The sequence below is a fragment of the Haemaphysalis longicornis genome, unplaced genomic scaffold, assembly GCF_048455015.1.
Source record: "Haemaphysalis longicornis isolate Haplotype H1 unplaced genomic scaffold, Haemaphysalis longicornis Haplotype H1 scaffold_1, whole genome shotgun sequence".
NCBI classification, from domain to species: domain Eukaryota; kingdom Metazoa; phylum Arthropoda; class Arachnida; order Ixodida; family Ixodidae; genus Haemaphysalis; species Haemaphysalis longicornis.
The window spans coordinates 241,177,625-241,204,368 of record NW_027526203.1 but is presented as its reverse complement, the minus strand read 5'-3'; the positions used below and the strand labels follow the sequence as shown (position 1 = coordinate 241,204,368).

At 47.8% G+C, this 26,744-nt stretch overlaps 1 protein-coding gene across 2 annotated transcripts in view; it reads left to right on the top strand.

Annotated features, from left to right (window-relative positions):
- Positions 1–242: 242 nt before the first annotated feature.
- Positions 243–26,744, top strand: part of LOC144143257 (arylsulfatase I-like) — a 66,091-nt gene continuing 39,589 nt past the window's right edge. For both annotated transcript variants that reach the window (XM_077675042.1, XM_077675037.1), the window contains exons 1-4: positions 243–397; positions 10,466–10,747; positions 15,544–15,682; positions 16,755–17,058. In XM_077675042.1, coding sequence (XP_077531168.1) covers positions 10,528–10,747; positions 15,544–15,682; positions 16,755–17,058 — 663 coding nt within the window. In that variant the 5' untranslated portion in view covers positions 243–397; positions 10,466–10,527. The remainder of the gene's footprint in view (positions 398–10,465; positions 10,748–15,543; positions 15,683–16,754; positions 17,059–26,744) is intronic.

The following is a 26,744-nucleotide window of genomic DNA, read 5'->3' as shown; positions in this document are numbered from 1 at the left end:
AGCGCCGCTCGGCGCCGTAAAAGTAAACAAAGTAGGATAATAAATACGTTTACTTGATTTAATCGCTGACGATACTGCCAATGAAAACAGATAAACAGAAAAAAATTTGTTATATTTAAGCAATATTATAACTTTCGCTCTAGCAGCATTTCAAAGTTATGAGATTGTCCCCGAAGGTGCTTGATACGCACTTCCGGGACATGACGTACTACCCGCCGTCACGATCACGTTACGACGTCACGATCGTCCGACGCTCATCAGGTTAGTAGAATACGCAAAACGGGACCACTGGCGCTCCGCGACCACCCGACGAGTACGACGTAGCCGTTGAGATGCTTTCGAAGCATTTCGTAGCCCCTTGCAAAGTCCGCCTTCAACGACATCGGTCAACTGCAGGGTGAGCCCATCCCTGATTTCGCAGTAGAGCTTCGCGAGTTAGCCGCTCTTTGCAATTTCGCCCCCCAAGCGGACGAAAACATGTTTGAATAGTTCGTAGCAGGCGTCACGTGCCTGCGGCTACAAGAGCGATTGCTGCTGCAAGGCGATAACCTGACGTTCGATCATGCTTTCGAAGTAGCACGGCTTCGTGATCAAACCCAGCGTGAATCCGAAGCCTTCGCCAATCCTGTTCATCGAATTCAGCAGCAGTTGCGAGACAGCTCAGCAAGGCAGGGTTGGCGAGATGGCAACTGCGATAATGGCACACGCTTCCCGGGGCGTCGCCGCTTCAGCTGCTCACACGCGTACAGTGCGTACAGCGCACCTGCGCCTGATGTGAATAACGCCGCCGCTGTTCTCCCCGGGCCTAGAAGTGCAAATGCCTGCGGAAACTGCGGCGTAGCAGGCTGTTCGCCTTCGGAATGTCCCGCGCGCGGTCGCACATGTTTTGCCTGGGGACGCCGCGGCCACTTTAAGAGAGCTTGTCGCAGCTACCGTCGCGGCCGATAAGGGTACTCTGCAGAGGTCCATGAAATCGTTCCGGAAGAGGATGCTGCAAGTGTCATTAGAATCTTGGCGGTCCGTACTGATAAGAGTACAGGTGTCTGCGTGGATGTCAAGGTCGCGCCAGTTGCCGCGGTGACGCGGGTGCATACCATGAACTTCTTGGTTGACACAGGCTCGGCCGTGTCTATTATGTGTAACCACCAATTCCAAAGGTTGTTCGTCAACGCAATACAACTGACAAGTTCCCATCTTACATTGCTGGATTTTTCACGTAGGAATATTCCCGTTATCGGGTCATTTCACGCCATAGTCACGTCCAAGGGGAAAGAAGCCACTGTAACTTTTCATGCCACGCCATGTGGTACACCTCTCCTTGGCCCAGTGGCGGTCCCAAGGGGGGGGGGGCGTAGGGGGCTGTCGCCCCCCCAAAGAGGTCCTCAGTTTCTTATTTTTAGTTTTTTTAAGCATTCCACTTGCGCGAAGTTAAATCCCAGCGGATTGCACCGCATTCGCGCACACGCCTCCATGGTTATCACCACTTCAGCAGAATTGGCGCAAGGACGAGAGCGATTCTTTATTCGCCTCGTCCCCCCCCCTCCAAAAAAAAATCGCCCCCCCCCCCCCCCCCAAAAACCAATCTCTGGGACCGCTACTGCCTTGGCCTAGATGCTGTTCAAGCCCTGGGCCTTCGCATCATAAGAGAGGAATTGCGCTGCCTGAAAATGTCCACGCAGGAATGCCGAGAGCTTCCAGCTATGAGTTCAGTCCTTCCCAAAAGCACCATGCCAAAGAAACCCTTTGGCCCTCCCACGTATGTGGGAGGGCCAAACTGTGGACAAAGTTTGGCCACTTGTTTTTGCCGGGCCTGAGATTTGTAAGAGGTGTGCAACACAAAGTTAAGATGAAAACCTCCATCGCACCAGCCGCACAGAAGATGAGGCCCCTACCATTTTCAGTCCGCCAGCCGGTCTCTGGCGAGATTGAGAAACTACTTGCTGCTGATGTCATTGAGAGAGTCAATGCCTCCGAGTCGGTATCTCCTATTGTAGCAGCCCGAAAAGCAGATGGTAGCATTCGACTGTGTGTTGATCTCCGGGAGCCCAACAAAGCTATAGTAGCAGACAACTTCCCTTTACCTCAGATGGAGGAGCTGCTTCATGCCCTCAACGTAGCACGCTGCTTTTCCAAGGTGGACCTGGCATCAGCCTACTTCCAGGTTGTGCTCCACCCAGGCAGCAGAGACCTAACTTCATTTATAACTCACGAGGGCCTCTTTAGATTCAAGAGGGTCTGCTTCGGGTTGGCATTGGCACCAGCTGCGTTTCAGCAGATCATGACGAAAATTCTTGGAGGTTGCAAAGGGGTCTTGTGCTACTTGGATGACAATCATTTTTAGCAAGACGGAGAGCGAACACAGACGAAACCTGGAGCAAGTACTGGAACGAATGGCAGGAGCTGGGCTCAAGCTCAACAAAAAATGCGTCTTCAACACGTCGGAGCTCTCGTTCCTAGGACATCACGTCAGCGCAGAGAGTATAGCACCACTCCAGGCCAAGGTTGATGCAATCATTAATGCTCCTGCGCCGAAAGATGCAGCCACGCTAAGCTCCTTTTTGGGGCTAGTTGAATAATATTCTAAATTCGTGCAGCGACTGGCAGAGGAAGTCGAGCCAATGCGCCGTCAACTTCGCAAAGACGTACACTTCCACTGGGATGGCGCCGCCAAAGAGAGCTTCACGGGAGTAAAAAGACTTCTAGCATCCCACAAGGCCCTCCGAATGTTTGACCCGAAGCTACCTGTCATTTCGCAACAGATGCCTCTGCGTACGGTCTCGGTGCCGTACTGCAGCAAGTGGAGGGGTCCCATGTGCCGACTGTGGCATTTGAATCGCGGACATTAACAGAGACAGAACGAAAATACTCGGCCGGAGATCGTGAGGCCCTTGCCTGTCTGTGGGCCTGCGAGAAATGGCATGTTTACCTCTGGGGCCGATCATTTACTCTACTGACGGATCACCAGGCTTTGGTGGCATTGCATTCATCGCGGAGCACAGGACAGCGGCCACTTCGTATCGCAAGGTGGACCGCACGACTTCTGCGCTACAACTTCAAAATACAGTACCGCAGCGGAGCCCACAACCCGGTAGCAGATTCCTTGTCCAGACTGCCCGTGCCAGACACAGAAGGTGTCTTTCAGGTTGATGAAGAGGTTGTGTCCTTGGTTACAAAATAAGAATTCGTAGGAGTTCTTATTTTAACTTGCATATCTCCGCGAGAGGCTAACATTCTATCGATATTATGCACGCGTTGGCATTAATAAGACATCTTCATTGTGTTTCCTTTTCTTTCTATGTGAGTGGTCGCGTTACGGAAATGTAAAAAAAAACAGCTGTGTACGATGAAATGAGTGAGCAGATACGTCATTAGTGCGTGTATGTTCGCTCTTTACTTTTTTGAAGTGTAAGCGTTTTGTAACCGTTGCATTGATAATTGCTGAACGTGTACCTTACGTATGTCTGTTCGTTGTAAATGTATTATGCGAAAATGAAAATATTAAAAGCTTCTGATTACGGAGCCATGACTTGTTCCTGTGCACTACTTTCAAAATGAACACTTCTGGCGCACTTGCGTATCCAGTCCAGGAGTTTCGTAGTACATAGGGTATTTCAAAATACATTTTACTCGCTAAAATGGCCAGCAAAATTTAGCTCCTTCGCGCAGCAAGTAGGAATATTTCTTGAACACCACTTGCTCTTAAATGTTTTACTGGTCACATTTATGCAACAAATTTTTACCCCCGAACTGCCCATTAAAAGAAAAACAAATCGACTCGTTTTTTTTTGTGCTGATGGTTCAATCATGCAATATTTTTGACCAGTAAAACAATATTTGCAATGCAATGCAATGCAACAGTGCAATATTTGACCAGTAACACACGCATTCAAAGAAATTTCTACTGGATGCGTCAAACCGCTGAAGAAGTTCACGGTTCATTGATTTGCGGGACGTCTTATTTGGGGACACCCCGTAGTTAGCCGACACAATGTAAAAGGCCCTCACTGGTGCAGGTTACACTTATGGTGGTGACGATGATGATGATGATTAGTGGTATCCTCTTTGTAGCGGGGTGATGACGTCATCTCATAGGGACCCCCCCCGCTTCCTCCCCCCCTCCCTTCGCCGCTTCGAGCCGCACTCCAGGTCTGCCCCCCCCCCCCCCCCCGGAAAAATAAGAAGTCTACGCCACTGGTCTGTCGGCAGGACGTTGAAGCAGTACTCAAGTGCTTGCGGCTGCTGCCGTAAGTCATAAAAAGAAAAGCCGCAAAAACACAAGTAAATTTTACGTAATTATTGTGTTTTAATTTAAAAAGCAATCTTTATTTTACAAAATAATTTTGAATAATAATAGTTTAGCGAAGTTCCGTTTTCATCTCCTAGGTGCCGCGCGCGTCGACTTGCCCCTCAGCTTCCACGGAGTGGGGGGGCTAGCGCCGCCCGGATTCTGAAGCGGAGTTTCGCAACTGTCTATAGTTCATCTCACAACCTACATGCAGCACTGTGGAGGCTACATTGTTGTCCCCCTCAGGCCGCCTAACTCACCGCGAAGGAAGCGACAAAAGGCGCCGGGGCCGGGCGGTGCCACTTGCCGAGAGGGGAGAAGGGAGTGTCCTTTCAGGACCCCCTTCACGGCGGATTAGGCGCCCTCAGTGGGCGCACTATTGATAACAATGTAGCCTCCACAGTGCTGCATGTAGCTTATGAGATGAACTATATATTGAGTAACTCTGGTGGTAACGTTGAACAGGGCGCAGGCGAGTCGCACACAGCAAGCATGCAGCGGTGCCCACAGAATGTGCTTCAAACACACGGCTGGCGAGCCGTGCGTTAGCGTGGCGGGCACATGGTAATAATAAAAAGAAAGACAGCGAGAAAACAAGCAAGCAGCACATCACAGGGGAGGTGTTGGTCACAGTCGTTGTATGCGCCCGATCGGCGAAAGCCACAGTGCAACGATGAACGGTTTCGTTTTCGGTGTCGGCGCCGACAGCAGGTCGCAGACGACAGGGGAGAATATTTCCTCCCCCGTTTCGATGTTTCGTAGAGGCCGTACAGAGGGCGCTACGTGTAATTAGCTAAAGGGAGAATCTCGCTGGTCCGGGGGAGAAAACCCTCGATTTCCTCCTTTTTTCTACCCTTTTTTCTTAGGGTGCACCTGCAGTTTTTTTTTTTCTTCATCTCCTTGAGTGCATTTCTAATTCCTCTTTACTTACTAGTGGGACATCGCAAACCTACGTTTGTAAGCTCAGTAGTTTACTATAATGTACAGTCATCAAAAGTGTTAACAATAACGAATAAGCGGGTGCCAGCCTATGCACGGATCGGCAGATTACGATAGCCAACGGCGCATCTTCGGCGGCTGATAATCGGCGCTCCCGATGCTGACTTTCTGCACTCCACAGCTCCAGCGCACGCGCACAACCTCGCTGATTACCCAGGGCGCTACAGCAAGCTGCTGACCTGTCCATACGCTGGCACCTCGTTCTTTGTTGTTGTTAACACTTTTGATGACTGTACGTCGCTGGCGTGTATCCTGGTGTAGAATCGTTCGGCCACTTTAATTATCTCGTGCGTAATGTTACCCTGTTCTCTTTCTGAGTGCGTACAATCTGCCTTGTTCAATAGCTAGCTTCTACTTACTTGCTTTTAAGCTTCCTTTTCTCTCCAGAGTTTCCTCTATCACTGTCATGTTGTACACACGATTTTCGTTCGTTTTACTTGTTAACCAATTTTGACTGCTCGCCTAATCCAATTTGGTTTACCGCACTCGACACTTTCATGTTCTTACGCTTGGCAATTACTTCCTACATTTTCTCGGTTAGACTGCCAATTTGTGTCCTACATGCTGCTTTTCCCACAGCTGCTGCTTTCTCTGTGATTGTCGTTGTTAGGTTGTCATTTAGCGCGTCCACACTTCCCGCGTTCTCAACGGTTAAAAGAAACTCCTGCGTACTGGCTGTATTTGACTCCATGTTGGGTTTCGTACTTTTTCTTAGTTTCCCTCTTTCCCTTTTGAGATTCAGTCTTACTTTGCACCTAACCATCTTATGATCTCGTCTTTGCATCTTGATTAGCACCACCACGTCCTGCACAGTACCTGGGTTAGTTGTCACTTAAATTTCGTTTTTCGCTACACCGATAGGACTTTTACATGTCCATTTCCTATTATTTCGTTTGTAGAAGAACGTTTTCGTTAACCTCAGGTTATTTCTCTCTGCAAATTTCACCAGTGTATCTCCTTGTCTGTTGCGATTGTCTATTCCGAAGTTTCCCACTGACCTCTCTCCCATTTGCTTCTTACCTACCTTTGCGTTAAAGTCTCCCATCACAATCATAAACTGCGTTGTTGCCTTCTCCATTGCAGATTCGACGTCCTCGTAGAAGCTATCTACGGCTTTATCATCATAGCTGGTTGTTGGCGCATAGGCCTACACTCATTTTATCCTGTATCGCTTGTTTAGCTTGATTACAAGAGCCGCGGCTCTCTCGCTAATGCTGAAAAACTCCTCCACGTTTTCTGCTATTCCTCAGCATAGAATATGCCCGCTACTAAGCTCCATGAACCTTTCTCCTGTCCTTCTAACTTCGCTTAAGCATATAATATCCCACTTAATGTCAGAGAGTTGCTCTAGTAGTACAGCTAAGCTTCTTTCGCTAGATAGAGTGCGTGCGTTGAACGTTGCCAAAGTCAAGTTCCAATGGCGGCCTGTCCGGACCCAGAGGTTCTTACACCCTCTGTTGGATCGCTGGCCTGACCGCGGCTTGGACAGGTGCTCTAATTGCGTTGTTCAACCATGGGAAAGGGGGGCCACCTACTGCACCAGGGTGGCCAGATCTTTCTCTGGTGAGGGAGTGCTGTTTATGCCCCTAAGAGCCTTCCTAGCATGGTTGAACCTATCTAGTTTAGCTTCCCAAGTAACCGGGATGATGATTACTTCCGGCAGGCAGCACTCCATATCTGCAAGTGTTATGTTCTGGGAGCCAGAAGAAGAAAGCGACACGCAGAAGATGTTACTGCAAAGCAGTATATGTCGAACCCCCCCCCCCCCCCCCTTCCGTTTTCATTCCGGTGTCATCGATTTACTCGGCATCCGCCGCGGTGGCTCAGTGGCTAAGGCGTTGCGCTGCTGAGCACGAGGTCGCGGGTTCTATTCCCGGCCGCGGCGGCCGCTTTTCCGATGGAGGCGAAAAGCAAAAACGCCCGTGTGTACGAGATTTCGGCGCACGTTAAATATCCCCAGGTGGTTAAATTATTCCGGAGCTCTCCACTACGGCGCTCCTCATCGCCTGCGTTGCGTCGGCGCGTTAAACCCCACAATCAATCAATCGATTTACTCGGCGCCGCTCCGGGGATCCTCCTCACCACCGCTCACACGTATTTCACAACTATTTTTCCCCTCGCCTCCACCGATGCCCCTTTGACAAGTTGCACAGTCGGCAGTTAACGGTGGTAGTGCGGTTATCAGATGATTGCGAAAAATAAACAGAAACACGGATGGGCGTGCGTAAAAAATGCACTGACGATTACTATACTTGCTGATATGAAATTTGTGCGCAGCGTGAGCTGCAGTCTTCCCGGTCGCGGCGCATTTCTCGTGCGTCTCAGGAAGTGTTCGCGTGACCAGCGAACGCACGCCGGCGTGCGCTACTCTGCTGCTACCACGCAGCGCGCCGCCGCCGCCGGCCAGCATGTTGCAAATCGTGTTTGGACCTCCCGCGCAAATGTCACGTGTTACGGATTAGCCCCGCACAAGGGGGCAGCGAGCACGTTGTTGCAAATCGTGTTTGAACCTCCCGAGCAAATATCACGTGGTTTGTATTAGCGGAGAATGGAACAGCGTCTGGTGAAAGTGTCAGGGGGAGGGCGCTTCTAGGTGGTGACGCATGAGACATGTGTGAGGGAAAGGCAGTGGGAGAGATGGCACCATAGCCGCACCCACCTCACCCTTCGCTAGACGCTCCTCTCCGTTTTCTTTCTTTCGTCGCTGCTGCGTTCGCTCACTCGGTTACGCGGACATAAACAGACACCGCTCCCGCGAAGCCCAGTTAACGGCTGCCAAAGTGCTGCCCCCTAAAACGACCGAAACCCACCGTCACCGTTTCCGCTCAAATTCCACTTCGCCACGTAGCTGCGAATCCCTCCCGGTTGAAGAGAAACTTGCCCAGTCGGAACGCCGACGTGAGCCCATATTTCTTTTTCAGCTTGGGAAGCCTTCTAAGCGACATTTTCGCCGGTGTCTTCCACGCATAAGTATGCGCCATCAGCGGCTGCCGGTTTATGCGTGCTCGGTTTGCGGGTGGAAAAAAAAAGGGGGGGGGGTGTACACACAGCTAGGCTTCATGCCGCTACCGATGAAATGCCGGTTGTGCTGGTGGGAGATTTAGATTTTGAAATTACATGGCTCAATGCGCTTCGTCGGCTGTCCTCCTTAATCGAGTAGTTCGGATGTGGGTTGATGTGTTGCACAGACATCTTACACAGACAGTATGATGTCTACGAGGGGGAAGGGAAACGCCACATGTTTGTACGCGAGAATGGAGCTCAAGGGCTTCCAGATCTTAAACCGTTATGGGACGGTTGCGTGCCGTTCGCTTGGAGGAAGAAGAGCAAGAATTGAAGCGTTGGCCCGAACACTAGCGCAAACTTGGGCAAAAACAACTGAAAGCTGCTGGCGCCGCCGTTACCGCCTTAAGTTCAGCTCTTCGAGTAGCGGCGGATCCCTCCCGGATGAACAGCAACGTGCCCGCTTGGAACGCCAGCGTGAGCCAATATCACTTCTTCAGAGGGCTTTCAGGAGATATTTTCGACCGCATCTGTCACTTCTAAGCGCACGCACGTCAACGGTTGCCGGGTTAATCGTGCGCAGGTTTGTAGGGGAGCTTAGTGAGAGGGAGGGGGGGGGGGGCGTGCACGCGCAGCTATAGGTTTCATGCCCGAACTGATGGATGGCATGTCCGTTGTTCTGGTGCGAGGCTTAAACGCAGACCTTAAACGGCCGAATGGGACCTGTCCGGAGCCCTTAGTGATAGAGGGGATTGGGTTTATGTGTTACACAAACAGTAAGATGCTTACGACGTGGGGGAGGGGGAGACAGAGGCAGCTCCATGTTTGTCTGCACGAACAAAGCTTGGATCCTTCAGAGGTTCAGTCAGCTAATTGGCTAGGAAGTGTGCTCCATCGCCAATTACAACAAACGTGTTTTGTTACGTGCACTCCGTGGACTGCGTCAAGCTTTGCAGGTCATCCTTCTTCAGAGTGGGAGGGCACTAATTTTTTATACTAAATCTATGCCTAATCGTCACGTAAAATCGCAGACGTTGCTTGCCACTTCTTGTACCCGGGCGGCTTTGCGATCAGCCAAAAAAAAAAAAACTGCGTGTGTATCGGCGGTATATCGTTTAGGATCCTACGCGGTATCAGAGAGGAAATAGGCTGTACGAGGGGGCATGTAAAGAGCTACCGAGAGTTGTTGCCGGCAAACGAAGAGAAATGACATTAAGAAGCGCTGCGTGTATTGTTTTTATACTAGATAATTAGCAGGCGGTGCTTATCACTCCTTGTACCTGGGCACCTTCACGTTAGAGACTTTAAAATCGAGAACTCAAATTCTGGGGGTTTTACGCGCTGAAGCTATACCTGGGCAACGAGGTACGCCGTAATGCAGGGCTCCGGATTAATTTAGAAACTTTGGAGTATTTAACGTGTGCCTGAATCTCGGCGCACGAACGCTTCGGTTTTGCTCCGCTATCAGAAAAACGGCTGACGTCAAAATGGAACTTCTGGTTGAAAACAAACTGGTGGCCAATTAAACGTTTCGTGAAAGTTTCAGGACAGAATTTCAGGTTTGACGGCGGAATTTGATAACAAGAAGCGTATTGCTATAAAAAATCTAAAGTGATGTCTATGTGCTTGCTACGAATCTTAAACGTAAACGTACGACCGCGACTACGGGACTTCGTTCACTGTTGCCCTGCGGCAGGCAGAGAAAATACGAATGTAACCACTTTTGGCGACATCACGTTTGCGGTGCACGGCTTTCTTTAGAAAGGGTGTTGGGCGGTGCGAAGTGGCGGACAGTGACATTTGCAAGAGCAGCAAAAACCCTTACAACCAGGCGCTAAACGTCCTCGTGTTTCTTTGTGGCTATCAGTCCGCACCAAAAACAGGACTACCATTGGCTTTTTATTATTTATATGGAGGTAATTGTACAAAGATGCCATATATAATACTCGCATTCCTTATTAATGATTTTTCTGGCTCTTTTTTGTGTGCAAGTACCGACGTCTTCCCTCTTCTGTTTGAAAATCACTTATCTCCTTGGAATTCCTTGTATGAGGTAGAAGCAGGACGCCAGGTAGCTAACCCGTACAGGGTAGTCCATCAAGAATTTTTGTTGGCGTCAACACAATGCCTTGCCGGGAACGTCGTTACGTGACAGCTGCGTTTCCTTTGGTCATCTAGGCTTGGTAGACACGTTGGACCAGGCGACGGGCGTCGTTCTTGAAGCTCTTTACGAGAAGGGAATGCTGGAAAACTGCCTCATCGTCTTCTCCAGCGACAACGGCGGTAATAGTGCAAACGGGGCTTCGAATTGGCCTCTGCGCGGCCAAAAGAAAACCCTGTGGGAGGGCGGAGTGCGCCTGCCGGCGTTTGTGTGGTCCCCTCTGTTGGGAGCAAGAGGCCGCGTCTCCAGGGACCTGATGCACTTCGTGGACTGGTTGCCCACACTTTACCACCTGGCCGGTAAGCACGTTCCTCATTTCCTGAAATGGTCAAGCAAGTTGGCACAAACAGGCTGTTGATGAAGATGATGCTACTAATGATGACGACATTAGAAGGTCCACATCAGGGCAAACTCCAACACTATATACAAAAAAAATGCTCCGCATTATACGCCAATTGCCCCATAAGAAATTTCGGTCGAAATTATTTAGGTGAAGCAAATCCGAAAAAAGGTATGGGGGCGAGGTGATAATGGCGGTATTTTGTTAAATTTGTACGTGAGGTTGGCATCACATGCTCTCGGTCTTAGTATTAGGTCTGGTGCTCGCATATTATTTCACGTATAGCGATAGCTATAGGACCACAGAAACTACTGTGAATAAATTAGCAGTACATTAAAATTACATTTCACTCACTGGATGGGGAACCAACGTGAAGTGTTACGTAAAGGCGCCGTAGAATTGAGTTGGTTACGTTGATCATTAAACTTTGTGATTAAAGAAAACGTGAAAAAAGCGTCTCCCTAATCCTCATTGTGTATTGCTTTAAAACACCAAATACAACGTTACGGCGTAGGCGTGCCACTTGGCTCTGCCACTGGGCAATGCCACAAAATCAAAGTTAGAAACAAGCATCTCTGACAAGAAGTGCAACCACGTTCAAGCAATTACGTTTACACACTCGCTCTAGAAGAGTTACGGATGATTTGTCTGGCCCTCGAGTGTGGCTGCTTCGGAGGTAATAGCAGGGAACGGGGGATTTCTTTAAGCCAAATAATTCCAACAGACATCCTGGGCCAATGGAGCGAAATGAAAGCAATCCAGATTCCGCCGAAACATCGCAGTCGATAAAAAACGCGCATAAATTGGGAGTATGATCCCCCCCCCCTCCACACTTTATAAAATGGTTGCATTTGACAGGTGGTGACAGCCCCACTGCATGGAAATTTTTTTTTCGTATTCGAGAAGTTTCTAGGAAAGCTGCGTAGCCTTTGTAGCCACTTTGTCTGATCCGGATAGAAGCTAATTTGGCCTCTGCATTATCAGGCAGGATAACTGGACGAGGCTTTTTTTTTAATATTTTGGGAGATCTCTGCTGAGGTATGATTTACCCCTGTCTGACTGTTTGTATGTGGCGACATTTGATTTCTGAACATGAGCGTACTGTTTAACAATAAAGTGTTTCTTGTTTATCACATTTATATATTTTCTCAGATTGTGCCACGAGTGTTAGGCGGTACTCAGAACTTGTATGTTCCTTTTTTCCGCTCCTCATTTACTTGAGGTGTTTTCACGCGCGGAAAGCTCACAAGGCAAGTTTTGTTAAAAAACAATCATGCATTCTGGGCGAAAAGATGGCCAAAAGGGACAAAGCATCCCAAACTGCCAACGTACGGAGCCACGGAGCCACTCTTCCGTTCAGCGCCCACTCACTTCACCCGAGCCCACTGCCGCGCCTCGAACTTGTACTCACCTCCTGGCAAAGGAGCACACATTCTTGTGCATAAGCGGTTGTACATGTCTGAGTGTCGTGCTTAGTTTAAAATGCGGCGCGCCCAATCAGAAAAGGTTTGGGTGATCTTTATAAAAAAATTACTACCATTCCACTCTGTGAAGCTGGATGACCAGCGGAGCTGTAAGAAACGCAACTGAAAGAACGTGCCCTATACAGTGCGCGATGTCATCATTCAAAGAGAGACACATCGGTTGTTTCCAGCTTTATATGTAGTTTAGTGTTTCATTTGTGCGTATACTTGGCTGTAGTGCCATCTGCGGACGACGGTAAGCGAAGAGAGTGCGCCGAAGCTGTGAGGAAAGGAGCAATGACGCCGAGTGGAGAGGGACCAAAGAAGTTATCTTTAGCTGTATCGACTCTACGATGTTTTCTGGCCTGTGTGCTCGGTCTTCTCATGCATCCGGGTCTCCTGAAACCTATAGCGTATAAGAGCTCCGCTGTAATATGATCACCCATTTAAACCAAGCGTCAGGGTCAAAGGCCGGTGCATGGTTACATACAACTGGATAGAGAATGTAAGGAAGCAGCATTTTGCAGCAAAGTGAGTTTGGCGGGGTGCGTGCGTGCGTGTTGTGCGTCCTACTAATGTTTCGCATGTTTATACAACGGTCCTAATTCGCTGTGGTGCATCTATATCGGCATTATGAAACGCCTCCATTCCGACGGCTGACCTCATTAGCCATGAATGAAGTTGCCGACCTAATTTTATTTTATTTTTTCGTTCGACCGTCTTCATCACACATCTCTTTCCTACTTTCTCTGGCCTTGTTATTTGGTCTTTCTCTTTCTCTCATTATTGTCATTATCCTGTTGATGTCCGCTGCAAAACTGCACCCTCTCCCAACATTTCCAACTGCATGTAGTCCTCGCCACAAACTACTCTTTTACGCGGTCGTCCAATGTTTGTTGCGCTAAATGCACCACATTTACCGGCGTAAGTACAACCAGAGTCCGTCAAAAGCATTGACTGACTCTGGTACAACTGTTCCGTACACCTGTGATGATGATTATGATGATGATTGCTAGCGGTATCCTCTTTCTAGCGGGGTAATGAGGTGTCATCTTACCAAAAAAACTAACATATCTATGTTTTATACTCTTCATTTAGTACTAGAGCTGCTCTTAAGGAGGCACAAAATACTTATTTTTTCTATTACAGGTCGTGGGTGTCCTATGCAATATATCCCTCTCTACTTTTCGTCTACCAGCATTCTAATCTTCTTTTCCCCGCCTTGACAGCCTTGAAGTTAACTCCCTCTGTGCTACCCTTAAATTCTAGGGCTTCTGGAAGCCGAATATTTCTTTCATGTAGATATGGATGGGTACACTCGCATTCCAACAGTACGTGCCGCATAGTTTCTGTTTCTTTCCCGCAGACCACGTCTACCCCATCATTTTGTGTATACTTCCCTACAAAGCTCTCAGTTCGCTAGCAACCTGCTCTAGCCTCAAAAAGCAAAGCACTGCCCTTGGAACTATCGTAGAAATTTTCCTTTCTGATGCCCAATTTCTCTGCCCTGCACATCTCTACCGATGTTTTAGCTTCCATTTTTTCCCTCCATTTATTCGTTTCAATCTGCCTTGCTTCCTTTTTGGTTACCTTGGCTGTTTTGGATTCTCCACTGTTCTTTCCGTATTTCATCGTTAGCCTTCTAGTTTTCCTTAGCCACTGCGTGTCCACGCTTTTTATGTATAGGTACCTTAAAAGTTTAGCTGTCCACCTACGTTGACCCATTGCTCTCAACCTCCCGTTAAAACATATTTTACTGTGTGCTTCTCGCACTTCAAGCGACGCCCAGCCCATATCTTCCTGCACTGCTCCGGTAGTTGTACCATGCGCTTCTAAGGCCAAATGGTCTACCGTGCTCTGGTTCACTTCAAGGCATGATAGAGCATCTGATTTTAAGCAGAGTACTGCATTCGCAAATGTGAGACCCGGAACCATTACTACTTTCCACATTTCTCTCACTACTTCATATTTATTATACCTCCACAGAGCTCTAGGCTTCATTATAAGCTGCGTTTCGCTTTCCTTTACTCTTAAGTTGCTCCTCGTCAGTTCTTAAGTAGTTCTCCCCTTCGTTGATCCGCACACCGAAATATTTATATTCCTTGTCTCTTGGTGATTCGACATGCTGAATTGACACTGCGTCAGTGCAAGTGTCATTGAAAACCATTATTCCCGATTTTGAGTGCTAAAATTTACCCCAGGTCTTTGGCTTCCTGACCACTAATATTTATGAGCCATTGCATATCGCTCTGGTTATCAGCTAAAAGAACAATGTCGTCTGCGTATAACATGCCCGGAATACGCTGTTGTACCACTTCGCCTTGCCACATATGCGTTAAGTTGAACCCTAATTGACTTCCTTCAACTTCCTTTTAAAACCCTGCCATATAAAGCATAATTAGTATTGTGCGCGAAGGGCATCCCTGTTTGACGTGCTGTGCGCATTTCTGGCCTTCCCATGTCAGGTGCACACTATTATCTTTATAGATTGCTATAAGGAACTGTATTAACTCGTCGTCTAAGCCCTGGAGTTAAAGCATTCTCCACAGCAGTTCTCTGTCTACGTTGTCATGTGACCCTTTAATGACCGAGAACGTAATCCATAATGGTCTATTCTGAGCTTTGTTGCTCTAGTCTGAGCTCTTCAAAGCTCTTCAAATAGCTCTATTCTGAGCTATTTGAGCTTTGTTGCCAGCTTAATTTCTGATTTTATCGCCTGCAATACTAATCGATGCACCACTAATGTTACTCTGAGTGGTCTGTATGAATAAATACTGGATTTGTTGCCTTTATGTATTCAATTCATCCTACTGTCTAGCCAATCCTCCGGTATTTGCTTGATTTAGATCACCTCATCTATTGCCCTCATAAACGATGCCTTACTTTTTGGTCCAAGCAGGTTTATAAGCTGCATTAATATTCCGTCCTGGCCCACTTCTGTTTGCGGGGAAACCTTTTGCTCTGCTTTTTTCCAGTCAAGGCTGCTCAAACTTATTTCCTCTTCCGCAGACTTCTGTGGCGCTGATGTTGTCGGTGTTATACGTCTCAAAAAACAAGCTCCACTATTTGGACCACAAAGACGCAAACTCGAGAGCTCTTACCGTTTTACTCTGTTTGTCTTTCTTTCGACTTCATCCTGGGGTTTTTCGGAATGTTGTAATTTCACCGAATAGCGAAACGGCTGACATGTTTCAGCCCTCGGCAACGAAGCCTCCATGGGCTCAAACTGCTCTTTTCTGCGTTTTTTTTTCCCTCTGTAACTAGTGTTTCTTTTCTGCCCTGCTGTCCCCAGGAGGAAACGTCGACGACCTAGGCTCCATCGACGGTGTCAACCAGTGGGAGACGCTGTCCAGGGGTGCGCCTTCGAAGAGACGGGAACTCTTACTCGGCTTCAGTGTGCTCACCAATACCGGTGCATACAGGAGCGGCAGGTTAGATGCAACAGATGTTGTCGCACGGTAGCCAAGGCAGGAACCGATACGTCAATAGCAACACTCACGCAAAGAAATAAAAAAAATCGTAGGAAATCTCTCTGTATACGTCTACAGCAACGGCTGGTGGAGTACCGCTATGAAATAATCATGGTTCTCCGAAGAGAGTGTTTCATAGGGCACGTCCTAAAGTTATAGCTTTATTCTCCCGGGGCAGATGACCTTTTCACATATACTAGGACATTATTAGCGTTACCACGTTTCCTAAATACCCGTGTGGATATGTGTCATATGTTCATTGGCGTGGGTGTGGAGCAGCTGCGGCATGTATTTTTGGTTTAGATATTTTAAGGCGCAGTGAACTCTATGCGGCATGATGAATTTTTCATTACGGCCTTCGAACTAGAGAAAAGTTTTTAATAAAAATCCCCCAATTTTACCTCGATATCAGGGAGGACACTTCCTGTGCACTTCACACTACTAGCGCGTTCTTCACTTTCAAAAATGTTTCCCAGTCGCTTGCCGTACCTCCTGTGCTGATACCAGAAAGTCCACATTAAACTGAGTAAGATCAGCCTTCCGCAGAAGCTGAAACGTTCTAGTTCATATTACGTATTACATATCGGTACGCCTCGTTTTAAAACGTGGGTGCACAATTGGGGTCTCTTTGAAGCATGGTCGGAAAACTGCCGCCTGCTAAGTGAATTAAGCCCATCAACTCAAACCTCTCACAACAATAAAATTGTTACCAATCATCAGCACATGGAGAGCCGCCGGAGATCAGTTCGGCGAGATTTTCCTCAACACTGAATTAGTATTTCTATAGGGCGGGTGGCAAACCAGCACTTTTTATTCTTCAAGTAATTGGGTAACCTTCCAGCATTCAGGATGACCGTGGGATATAAGCTGTGTAGAGGCTATTTGACCAATCAGTGTCAAAGTTTTTTGCACTCACTGGTTTAACGCTATGGGTGCCTCTCACATTGCAATTATTGCTTTCGTATATTTGCCCCACTTGAGGCTCCGTGTTCCCGTGCATGAGCCGTCGACTTCGTGGCTCTATACCTGCCAGGTACAAGCTGGTGGTGAGCCCTAGTGACGGCAGCTGGGACGAGTTCAGGGAGGAGCCGCCGGGGAACGTGTCCCTGGCCATCGACCTGAACCAACTGATGGCCGACTCGGCCGTGGCTCAGACTTTGGCGAAGTTCTACAACACGGGGACGCCTCCCGCTGCGAAGCCAGAGTGGAGGCAGTACGCTTCCGTCTGCTGCGGCTCGGAGCTGGGGAGCAACTTCAGGACCGCGGACTCCCCCTACCTATTCGACGTCGTCAGCGACCCTTGCGAAACGAAGAACCTTGCAGGAGAGCGGGGCGACGTGAGTGCCTATAACAACTGCAAACCATTCGAGCCGAGTAAAGCGCAAAAAAATTACACAGAGGACGAGGGACGACAACAGGGAAGAAGCGCTTCCTCGTCCTTCGCGTATATTTTTGCGCTTTACTCGTCTACCATGCAATACCAACTTGCCCAGAAGTCCGCCTTCATCGGCAAACATTCATTGCGCCAGTTCAATACTGCCGGCAAACTATGTGACTGTGTGTGCGCAGGACGAAATAATAATAATAATGATAGTAATAATAATAATAATAATAATAATAATAATAATAATAATAATAATAATAATAATAATAATAATAATAATATAAAAATGGTCGGTGTCTTCACATTCACTTGTATTGGTATGTTCATTTTAACCACTTTTTCCTCATTTAAATTTGGCGCCAGAATTAGGATGTCTAGGTAGAAAAGACATATTTCCAATTTTACACCAAAAAATATGATATTCATGAGTCACTCAAGGGGGGCTGGTGCGTGCACAATGGCAAGACGTTACTCTAAATTTTAGAAGGGTATCATCTGTCCCGAAGGCTGTGTTTTGCTTGACCAAGTGACGCACGGAAACTTCCCAGAAGCCAGATCGCACATCGATGTAAGACAAGTACGACGCTGAACGAAGCGAGTCAATGCTTCCATCAATTCGATGAAAAGGGTTGGAAATTCTTCTTAGCAATGGTATTCAGTCGGCGATAGCCAACGCCAAATCGCCATGAATAATCTGTCTTTCTTACCAAGGTCACGTCAGCGCCTTCCCGTCGGGATGCTTTTTGAATGACGCCCTTGTTGGCTTTCCATTCAGTGTCTTTGCGTTTTGTGTGTGTTGATGACATTCTGTACAAAGCCAGATGACGACGTGCTCCGCGCCAGCGTTCCTTGTAAAGTGCGCAACTCAATAGCAAGAAGCTCCCTTTTATTCTGTAGCTACTCAGGGCCGTACCCAGAAAATTTTTTCGGGGGGGGGGTTATGAATTTTGGGAAGGGGGTAGTTTTGCTGAAAGCAACAGTAAGTATTGTTTACGTGCTGCCTGGGAAAGATTTCGGGAGGGGTTTGAACCCCCAAACCCCCCCTCTGGGTACGGCCCTGAGCTACTACATACAGATTTTCTCAGTCCGTACGGCCTCAAGTGCTCGGTGGTCACGTCAGAGGCTCAGCTTTAAACTAACCAAGGAAGCGCTACGCGAACACACGCCCACGCGCACATTTAGACATATACATTCCCACGCGCTCGCAATATTCATAGAAATAGAAATAAAAGTACAAATCTAACAGAATATGTAACAAATTAATATAACGGTAAGTGAAATAGAGTTAGCCAAAATCACAAAAGGTTGACTACTCTAGCGCGCTCCCGCGACTAAGTCATAAAGAATGCTCTCGCAGTTCATGCCCAGTAGTTGCTAATGCATATTTTTTTCTTCGCCGAGCTTTTGTCGTCTGCCTCAGTCAAGACATCGAAGTAGCTTGCGCTCTCTTTTGAAGTGGGAACAGGTGCCTACAGTGCAGTCATTATTGGAGCACGCACATCCTCCGCGAGCAGGGATTTATACACTCCCTCCCCCCACCGCCAAGGACGATTTCATCGTCGTCGTCGTCATCATCATCATCATGATCATCATGATCATCAGCCTGCTCAGGTACACTGCAGGACGAAGGCCTCTCCCATCGACCTCCAACCGCCCCTGTCCTGTGCTGCACGGGTCCACAGGTTTACCCCGAAGCTCCGCATTTCCTGGCCTCCCCCTTCTGACGATGATGATGATTGTTTCGCGGAGTCCCCCGCGTAACAGACCATTTTCATGAGCCCCTCTACCCGCATAGAACACTTTCGAACAAGTAGCATTGACGCATTCTTATGCGTATGCCCCGAGATCGAACACAGTCGGCCCCTGGCGGCGGCGGGACGAACCGCTCCTAGTCTGGACGGCGCTCTCGCGTGGTCACCTCGTTCACGTAGCGCGCGGCGCAAGACGCCTGCTGCACACGATAAAAAAACGAATAAGTGCACTTGTTTGGCACTAAGCAGTGGCGTAGTTACCTCTGCTTGCAGATATTATCTAGAAACGCAATAATCAGCGGCCGTTGCGGGATAACGCGCTAATTTATAGCGTCCTCGATAAACACGCACCGGTGTTGCCTCCAAAACCGGCGCGGTGCACAGTGCCCCACGACGGTGCGTACCGGCACAGAGCGTTGATCGAGGACAAACGGGGCGGTTCTACCCAGGCGCCATCACTTAATCTAAGAAATCAACTCATAAAAACGTTCACAAGTAGCAAAACAGCACTGTCATGAGACACAGCGCTATTAGAAAGTGGTATTTATTGAAGGCCAATGATTATATGTACGCACAACTTAAATCCGTCACACATGCGGAACAACGTACCGCCACCGCTTCCACTAAACAGCTACATACACGCTGCTTCTCATCTTCGTTTGAGCCACAATGCGAGTGCCTGTTTTGTTCCGCCCTTCCATTACCGCAAAAAAAGTAGGTCTTCATCGTCTAGGCACTCCGGTAACAGTTGATGATAATTCGATCGAACGAAACGAACGTCAATCCCCAAATGTCTGGCAATGCATGCAGCCGTCTTTGAAGTACACGAAGTTCGCGTCCTCATTTACAATCTCTGGCTGTTGTTACCGCCCGTTAGGAGCCTGTCGCATCGTTGCCCGATGAATTCACAAGCACGCCATCCTTGTCAGCAACAATATATAGCTCCTTCCGCCTTGACACGAGTGCGGCAATGCGCCGTCGCTGCAGCAGACGGCGGAGGAAGCCCCTTCGCCGGCGTCGTCCGCGATGCATCTCGGGATAGCGCCCCGGCGCACCGTCGACTCTCTCGGTGCGCGGCGGTGCAACCAAAAATTGCCCCGCGACGGTGCGCCCCGGTTTATCGAGGACGGACGGTGCACACCAGTGCGGTTTATCGAGGATGAAAAGGTGCACCGGTGTGCCCCGGTGTGCACCGGTACGGTTAATCGAGGATGCTATTAGTTCCACGAAATATCGATGCCGTTGTCGCCGTTTTAGCATAAAACGTGCTATAAAGATTGTTTCGACACATTGCACTTTTATTATTGATGAGTGCAGTCCTCTGACGTTTCAGGAACGTCAAAGGGTGCTTTTTGAATGTGGCGTGGGGATTATTTAAAGGATAAAAGTTTACCCCCCGAAACGGGTAAGAAGTGGCAAGACCCGTGCATATCCGTACATTTGCCATACCCTTGCAAAATTGCGATGTGGCCTTTTAGAAAGAAGAAACAAACAGAAACAATTACACTGCACACGACCCGTGCGTCATCGCACATACATTAACGTGGACGTATTCTACATACGCAAGCGCCTGTGTGATCGAATTCTTCCTGTACCTTTTCGAAAATAAATACTATTTTTGGACAGTCGTTGCTTATATTGTGTTGCTAATTTTATGTAGCATTTAAAAGACGTTTCTGTGGATGCGCAAGAGTGAAATACTCTTTTTCATTGCAGTAATACCTCGTTAACTCGAACTCGCTTATCTCGAAAATTCGGCTAAATCGAAATTTCCCGCGGCACCGAACAGTTTCCTATACGTTCCATGTGTTTGCTGCCCTTTATTTCGAAGTATTTTTGGGCCAAACTGCGGATATCGCGATATCTTGACGAAAATTTCGCCGCCTCGGACCGTCAAGTCAAGTCACCTTTATTTATTTATTTGGTATCAATAACAACAACAACACGGATACCAGGTGCGCAGACAAAAAGCCAGAGAAAGAAGGCTTGGCGGGGTCTGTGCCCCTTTCGTAGTAATGTACAAAAAAAAAACTAATCGTACATGTGAAACGGTAACAAACTAATACACACAGTTGAAACTTTATACAGCAAACATTCTTGATCAGCACATGCGCGAAGACACATTTCAGACACAAAAATGAGAAATACTCTATAATAATAGTTTCACACTAAGGAATATCTACGTACCCAGCGAGTTAAGTAATGACGGCAATGTACGGCAATGTAAAGGAGAGCAACTGGAGACCATAATTTGTGCGTGTAAGGGGAATCACCCATGTGTCAGCATGGCGAGTATGACGAACAGGACAGTTTCGTTTCATAGTTGATAATTGATCGATGATAATGTTGTTTCGCTTCATTCCTGCGTAGTAACGCTTGAGGAGCGTGTCCTTATAAAATTGTGGAACAGCGCGGATACAAAGTTCTTTAAAAATGGGTGCAGTGTGAGCATGATGCGGCAAGTTTGAGATAGCTCTCACAGCTTTCTTTTGTAAGATATGAAGTTTTGTTATGTTTGACATTGTTGTGTTTCCCCAGACCAACTGGCAGTAATTTAGTTTGGATACCAAAAGGGAATTATAAATTATTAGCTTAACACTTGTTGGGAAATAAAAACGCAGCCTTGCAAGAACACCAGTAATACGCGCCAAGTTTGTTGAAATCGCTGCGATATGCCTATTCCACACAATGTGTTCTTCGAATATCACTCCCAGGCTTTTCGTGTGATCTACTATTTCTATTTTAGACGTACCAAGCATAAGATCCCCATCAACATTTCCTTTTCGGTTTTTTGCTCTGAAAAGGACAGCCTTCGTTTCACCGTTTCACAAGATTCGCGCGATGCTGCCGCGCCTAAGTCCCTCGATTTTTTTCTCGTTTAGTCGCGCCTACGACAAAGCCGATGTACCCGCCGCGGTGGCTCAGTGGCTAAGGCGTTGCGCTGCTGAGCACAAGGTCGCAGGTTCGATTCCCGGCCGCGGTGGCCGCTTTTCTGATGGAGGCGAAAAGCAGAAACGTCCGTGTGTACGAGATTTCGGCGCACGTTAAAGATCCCCAGGTGGTCAAAATTAATCCGGCGCCCTCCACTACGGCGCGCCTCATCGCCTGCGTTGCGTCGGCCCGTTAAACCCTACAATCAATCAACCAAAGCGGATGTTTTCCCCGAACGTGAAGTATGAGCCTAGAGGCATATCAACTTTGTTACGCAACCCATTGGCACGTCATGTGACGGTAGAGACATGCGCAGAGGTACAGTGCACTACAAAATAGGGGTGTCATAGAGTTTCATACTAATATATACTAGAAAGAAATCTGTCGCTGCAGTCGCGGGCCGCTGTGGGCGGTGCCATCGCCGCTGGCGACGTTCCTCACCTACTTGGCTTAACTAGTCATATGTCTTCTTTTTTGTCTCGAAGCCAAAACCAAAAAAGGATAGCATTTCTTTCTTGCTCATCGTGGCTCTACATAATCATTGATAAATCAGTCTTTCTGGATGTTTAATTTTACACTAACAAAACAAGTAAAAATTGCGTAATTTAATGCACGTTGTTGCCCACATGTGTGGAGGGTGTGCGCCACGACTAGCTGGATTTTTTTTTCACCACAATGCTGGCTTTAAATACCATTTTGAAAAAGGCGAACCACAATTCCTGAACAATCTCGGTTCAAAAGGGGGTAATCAGTTTTCAAAATACTGGCGTCTACTTGTTGAAGTACTGCTTTTTCATCGCTAAGGAACACGACGCCTAGCGTACTTCCAATAGCAAGTAATACTGTTTGCCAACGTTTGTTTTTTCCCGTTACATTATTTCTCTTCTCGCTGCGTTTGGAACGTTGGCTAAACCCCCCCCCCTCCCCCCCCCCCCAAAAAAAAAAAAAAAACAAGGAAACGAAAAGCACACAAAACTTTTATCCGCGACTTTTTAAACCAATCCTCAAGAACTAAATGCCAAGACAAAAAAAAATCGCGCCAATCCACCCTGTGAATGTGGTTGGAAAGCAAAGCTGTAACCGACACCCAAAACGATTACCCATGCGACTTCACTTAAATTCACTCACGTCGCTCTACATTACGGAAACCAGAGAGAAGTGAAATGCACTTAACCACACCCTTTATTACTTCAAAGAGATATTCTTGGTAAGGTTAAATCAATGCATGATGCATGAACGGTGGTTTCTTGAGTTGTATTGGTGAAGGGCATGAGTGGAAATTTTTTTATGAAATAAAAGGAAGCTCAAAAATCGCGCCAATCCACCCTGTGAATGTGGTTGGAAAGCAAAGCTGTAACCGGCACCCAAAACGATTACCCATGCGACTTCACTTAAATTCACTCACGTCGCTCTACATTACGGAAACCAGAGAGAAGTGAAATGCACTTAACAACACCCTTTATTACTTCAAAGAGATTTTCTTGGTAAGGTTAAATCAATGCATGATGCATGAACGGTGGTTTCTTGAGTTGTATTGGTGAAGGGCATGAGTGGAAATTTTTTTATGAAATAAAAGGAAGCTCAAACCAGGTGTTAGAAGATCTCACTTCTCCGTCGCTGCCGCCGGGGACGGAGGCGACGAGATCGGCTGTAAATACGAAGGAGGTGGAGGAGGAGGAGAAGAAGGAGAAAATACTTCTATTCGGATTTCTGAATGGCCCAGAGCGCTGCCCAGGGGAGTGGTTCCTTCTTCACTGGAGCAAAAATGCAGTTCGCGCCGCCTGTGCTCTGTTCACGAGCTGATGCTGCTGATGCTGGGTAGGCAGAGAGGGGCTGGACAGGAGCATCTGCCATTGCTCTTGTTAGGTAGTTTACGGAAAGAGAGGATGGTTCTCAGGGCTAAAGTTGCACACCCCGATTATGTAGCGGAGTGTTTCTACTTCAGAGCAAAATTTACATTCAGCGTTGCAGTGCTTCCGGTGCATTAGTGAAGACGCGTCGGGTGTGGGAAGGAGCTGGATTGTATGAGCCGTAGGGTAGTTTGTTGTTCTCTGCAAAGGTCAGGGTAAGGTGAAGTAGGTTAGTTCTGGAGTTCGCCACGATGATGCCGTACCGCTGCCCTCGATGTTTTGAGGCGTCTGTGTAGATAACTGCGTGATCCCCACCGAGGGTGGTGTTGAGCGCTTGAGCCCGTATATGTCGGCGACCCTCGTCATGTGAGGGGTTCGTATTTCTAAGCATCTATAGTTCTTGTCGCCAAAATTCCAGGAGTACAAGGGGAGTGACATTCTGTGCTGCCCAGCCAATCTAGTGAAGGATGCGGCGACCAGTTATGCTCAGTCGTAACTTCTGGTTAGAAAGATGGCCCTCTACCAGCTCTTCCACTGTCTTGTGGAGCCCCGTGCTAAGCAGCCTCTCTGTGGACGCACTCATGGGAAGAGGAAGGGCCTGCTCAACCGCCTTTCTAATCATTATATAAAGCATCTTTATGTCCTCCTCGCCGAGAATAAGGCAGGGGTTGACGTAAGTGATTCTCGAGAGGACAAATGCTTGAATTTAATCGAAACGTATCAGCTTCCTTGAGGCCTCGCTTCTTGGTGGCAACTCGCTTGATCATGTGCATGATTTGATTGATGCTGTGTTTGAGGCGCTGCAAGGATACGCCACGCTTGGTGTTGGCCTGGAGATGTAGGCCCAGGATCTTGATGCTGCGGCTTGGAGTGATGGCATGGCCATCAAAGGGTATTCTAATGTGCTCCTTGGTGTGTCGTTTGGCGCGAGGGCGGACGACAAGGAGCTGTGATTTTTTACGTGAACAGTGGAGGCCACAGGCTTTAGCACATTGGCGTACTAGAAGAGAGATTCCATGCGTTGGCGTGAGCTTCCATTAATGTTTGTTACTCCTAGCACATGCGCAGTCCGCGTACAGGCTGCTAGACGTGCCGTGGGTGGAGCGCACAGCAGCGCGAGATGTCGCGTGAAGCTATCACGTTGCATTCACCGAGAATGCAGAGGGTAAACACGTTGGTGTTCTTGGTGAGTGCACCTCCTTTCTTCCCAGTTTCTGCGCGGGCTCGTAGCTAAATCGGTAAGACAACAAGCTCCCACTTTGTCATACCAGTAGTTCCAGGTTCGATTCCTGGCGGTGCCAGTGAATTCTTTTATTTGTTCGCGGGAGTTTTCTGGTGACACCAACGGTCGCGAAAGAACCCTTGGGGGGTAGAGGTAGAAAGCTTTGCTTTAAAATGAGGTTCAGTTTACAACACAAAGTAGTTACCGAGAACCCGTTGCGCTGTCTCAGAGTCGTAACGAGAAATAAAAGGAAACGTTTTATTACATCTGCAACAGGGCAACTTCATTTGCCGTTTTTATGGTTCTTAAGCGATATTACGCAAGAATGCACACACATCTCGCTGTTTTAGGCACCTGTTAAATTATAATAGAACGCAAATGGCCAATACTGCAGCCGTAACAAAAAATCTGTGCTCACTGTGAGGTCCCAGGAGCTTGGTTTATACACTGTAAACCTGCTAGTCACTTTGCAAAAATCTAGCTAAACATGAGATGTTGATTGTACTGCGCGCGTTAGCAATTTAATTCGCGAGTTCACTTGCGATGACAGCCTTAGCTAAGTTACCCGACACCGGTATTCATTAAAGCTGCCTTCAAAGTCGCTAAAGTTTTGATTGAACTAAATCTCAGCGCAAAAGACCCATTTGACCGGTTGCATTTATATGTCTGGGCTGGTTAAAATTCATGTTGTCTTTCGAACACACAAAAATTATCGTAAGCTCTTAGAAAAAATGTCGCGGCAGTTAAAAGGTGTTACCATTTCAGGGCACCCCACAAATGCAAGAATGCGCCATGCTACCAATGAAAGCGATTGAAACTGATGTTGTAAACTGAATCCTAGGGATCGAAGCTTCCTGATTTGTTTATATTTATGCTTTTATTGAATTCTCAAAGCCATATTCGGGAAACATCGAGCTTGCTACGGCGCACGACGCACAAGTGTATTGCCATTATTTCGGCCGTTCTGAGATTCCCGATGGGTCGCCCCTTTCTCGACGTAGTAACGAAAGGTTATTGTCGCTTCCACGCAGTACATTGAACGTTGAGGAACCTAACTACAGCATAACACTCTTGTCTGCGCCTTTCATGCTAACATACGGCGCAAAAAAGGCACGAAGCGCGCCCACTGTGTGCAGCATTCCCTGCTACCGCTCAGCGGAGCATCCACACTAGCAGCGCGACGCGGTCGCCACCTACATGTCGACCTCAAAGCATTCTGACGGGCTAGTTGGTCTGACATGATGGAAATAAAATTGCACTGTCGTCCCGTCTTTTTAGCGCAATTTTATCTCCATCATGTCGATCTCGCGGCGAATACACACATCTTGGTGTATCCACTCTGTTGCCCTAATTGTCCCCCGGTTGTCGGTTCGTCTCACTAAGGCCAGCCCAAGTCCACTTCTTTTTCTTCATTTTTACTATGATATCGTCAACTCTAGTCTGTTCTCTGATCCAGGTAACTCGTTTCTTGTTCCTGAGTGTTATTCCTAACATAATTTGTGCCATGACCCGTTTTGGTTGATTGATTGTGGGGTTTAACGCGCCGACGCAACTAAGGCGATGAGGCTCGCCGTTGTGGAGGGCTCCGGATTAATTTTGACCACCTGGAAATCTTTAACGTGCGCCGAAATCTCGTACACGCGGGCGTTTTTGCTGTTCGCCTCCATCATAAAAGCGGCCGCCGCGGCCGGGAATCCAACCCGCGACCAGCCACTTTAGCCACCGCAGCAGGTCATGGCCCGCTTAACCGAACTAAGTTTGCTTTCTAGTTGTTTAGTAAAGCGCCAAGTTTCATCTCCGTATGTCCTCAACGGCAGTATGCACTTGTTGCAAATTTTTCTATTGAGTGAGAGAGGTAGCTTACTTTTTATTATTTGGGAGTACT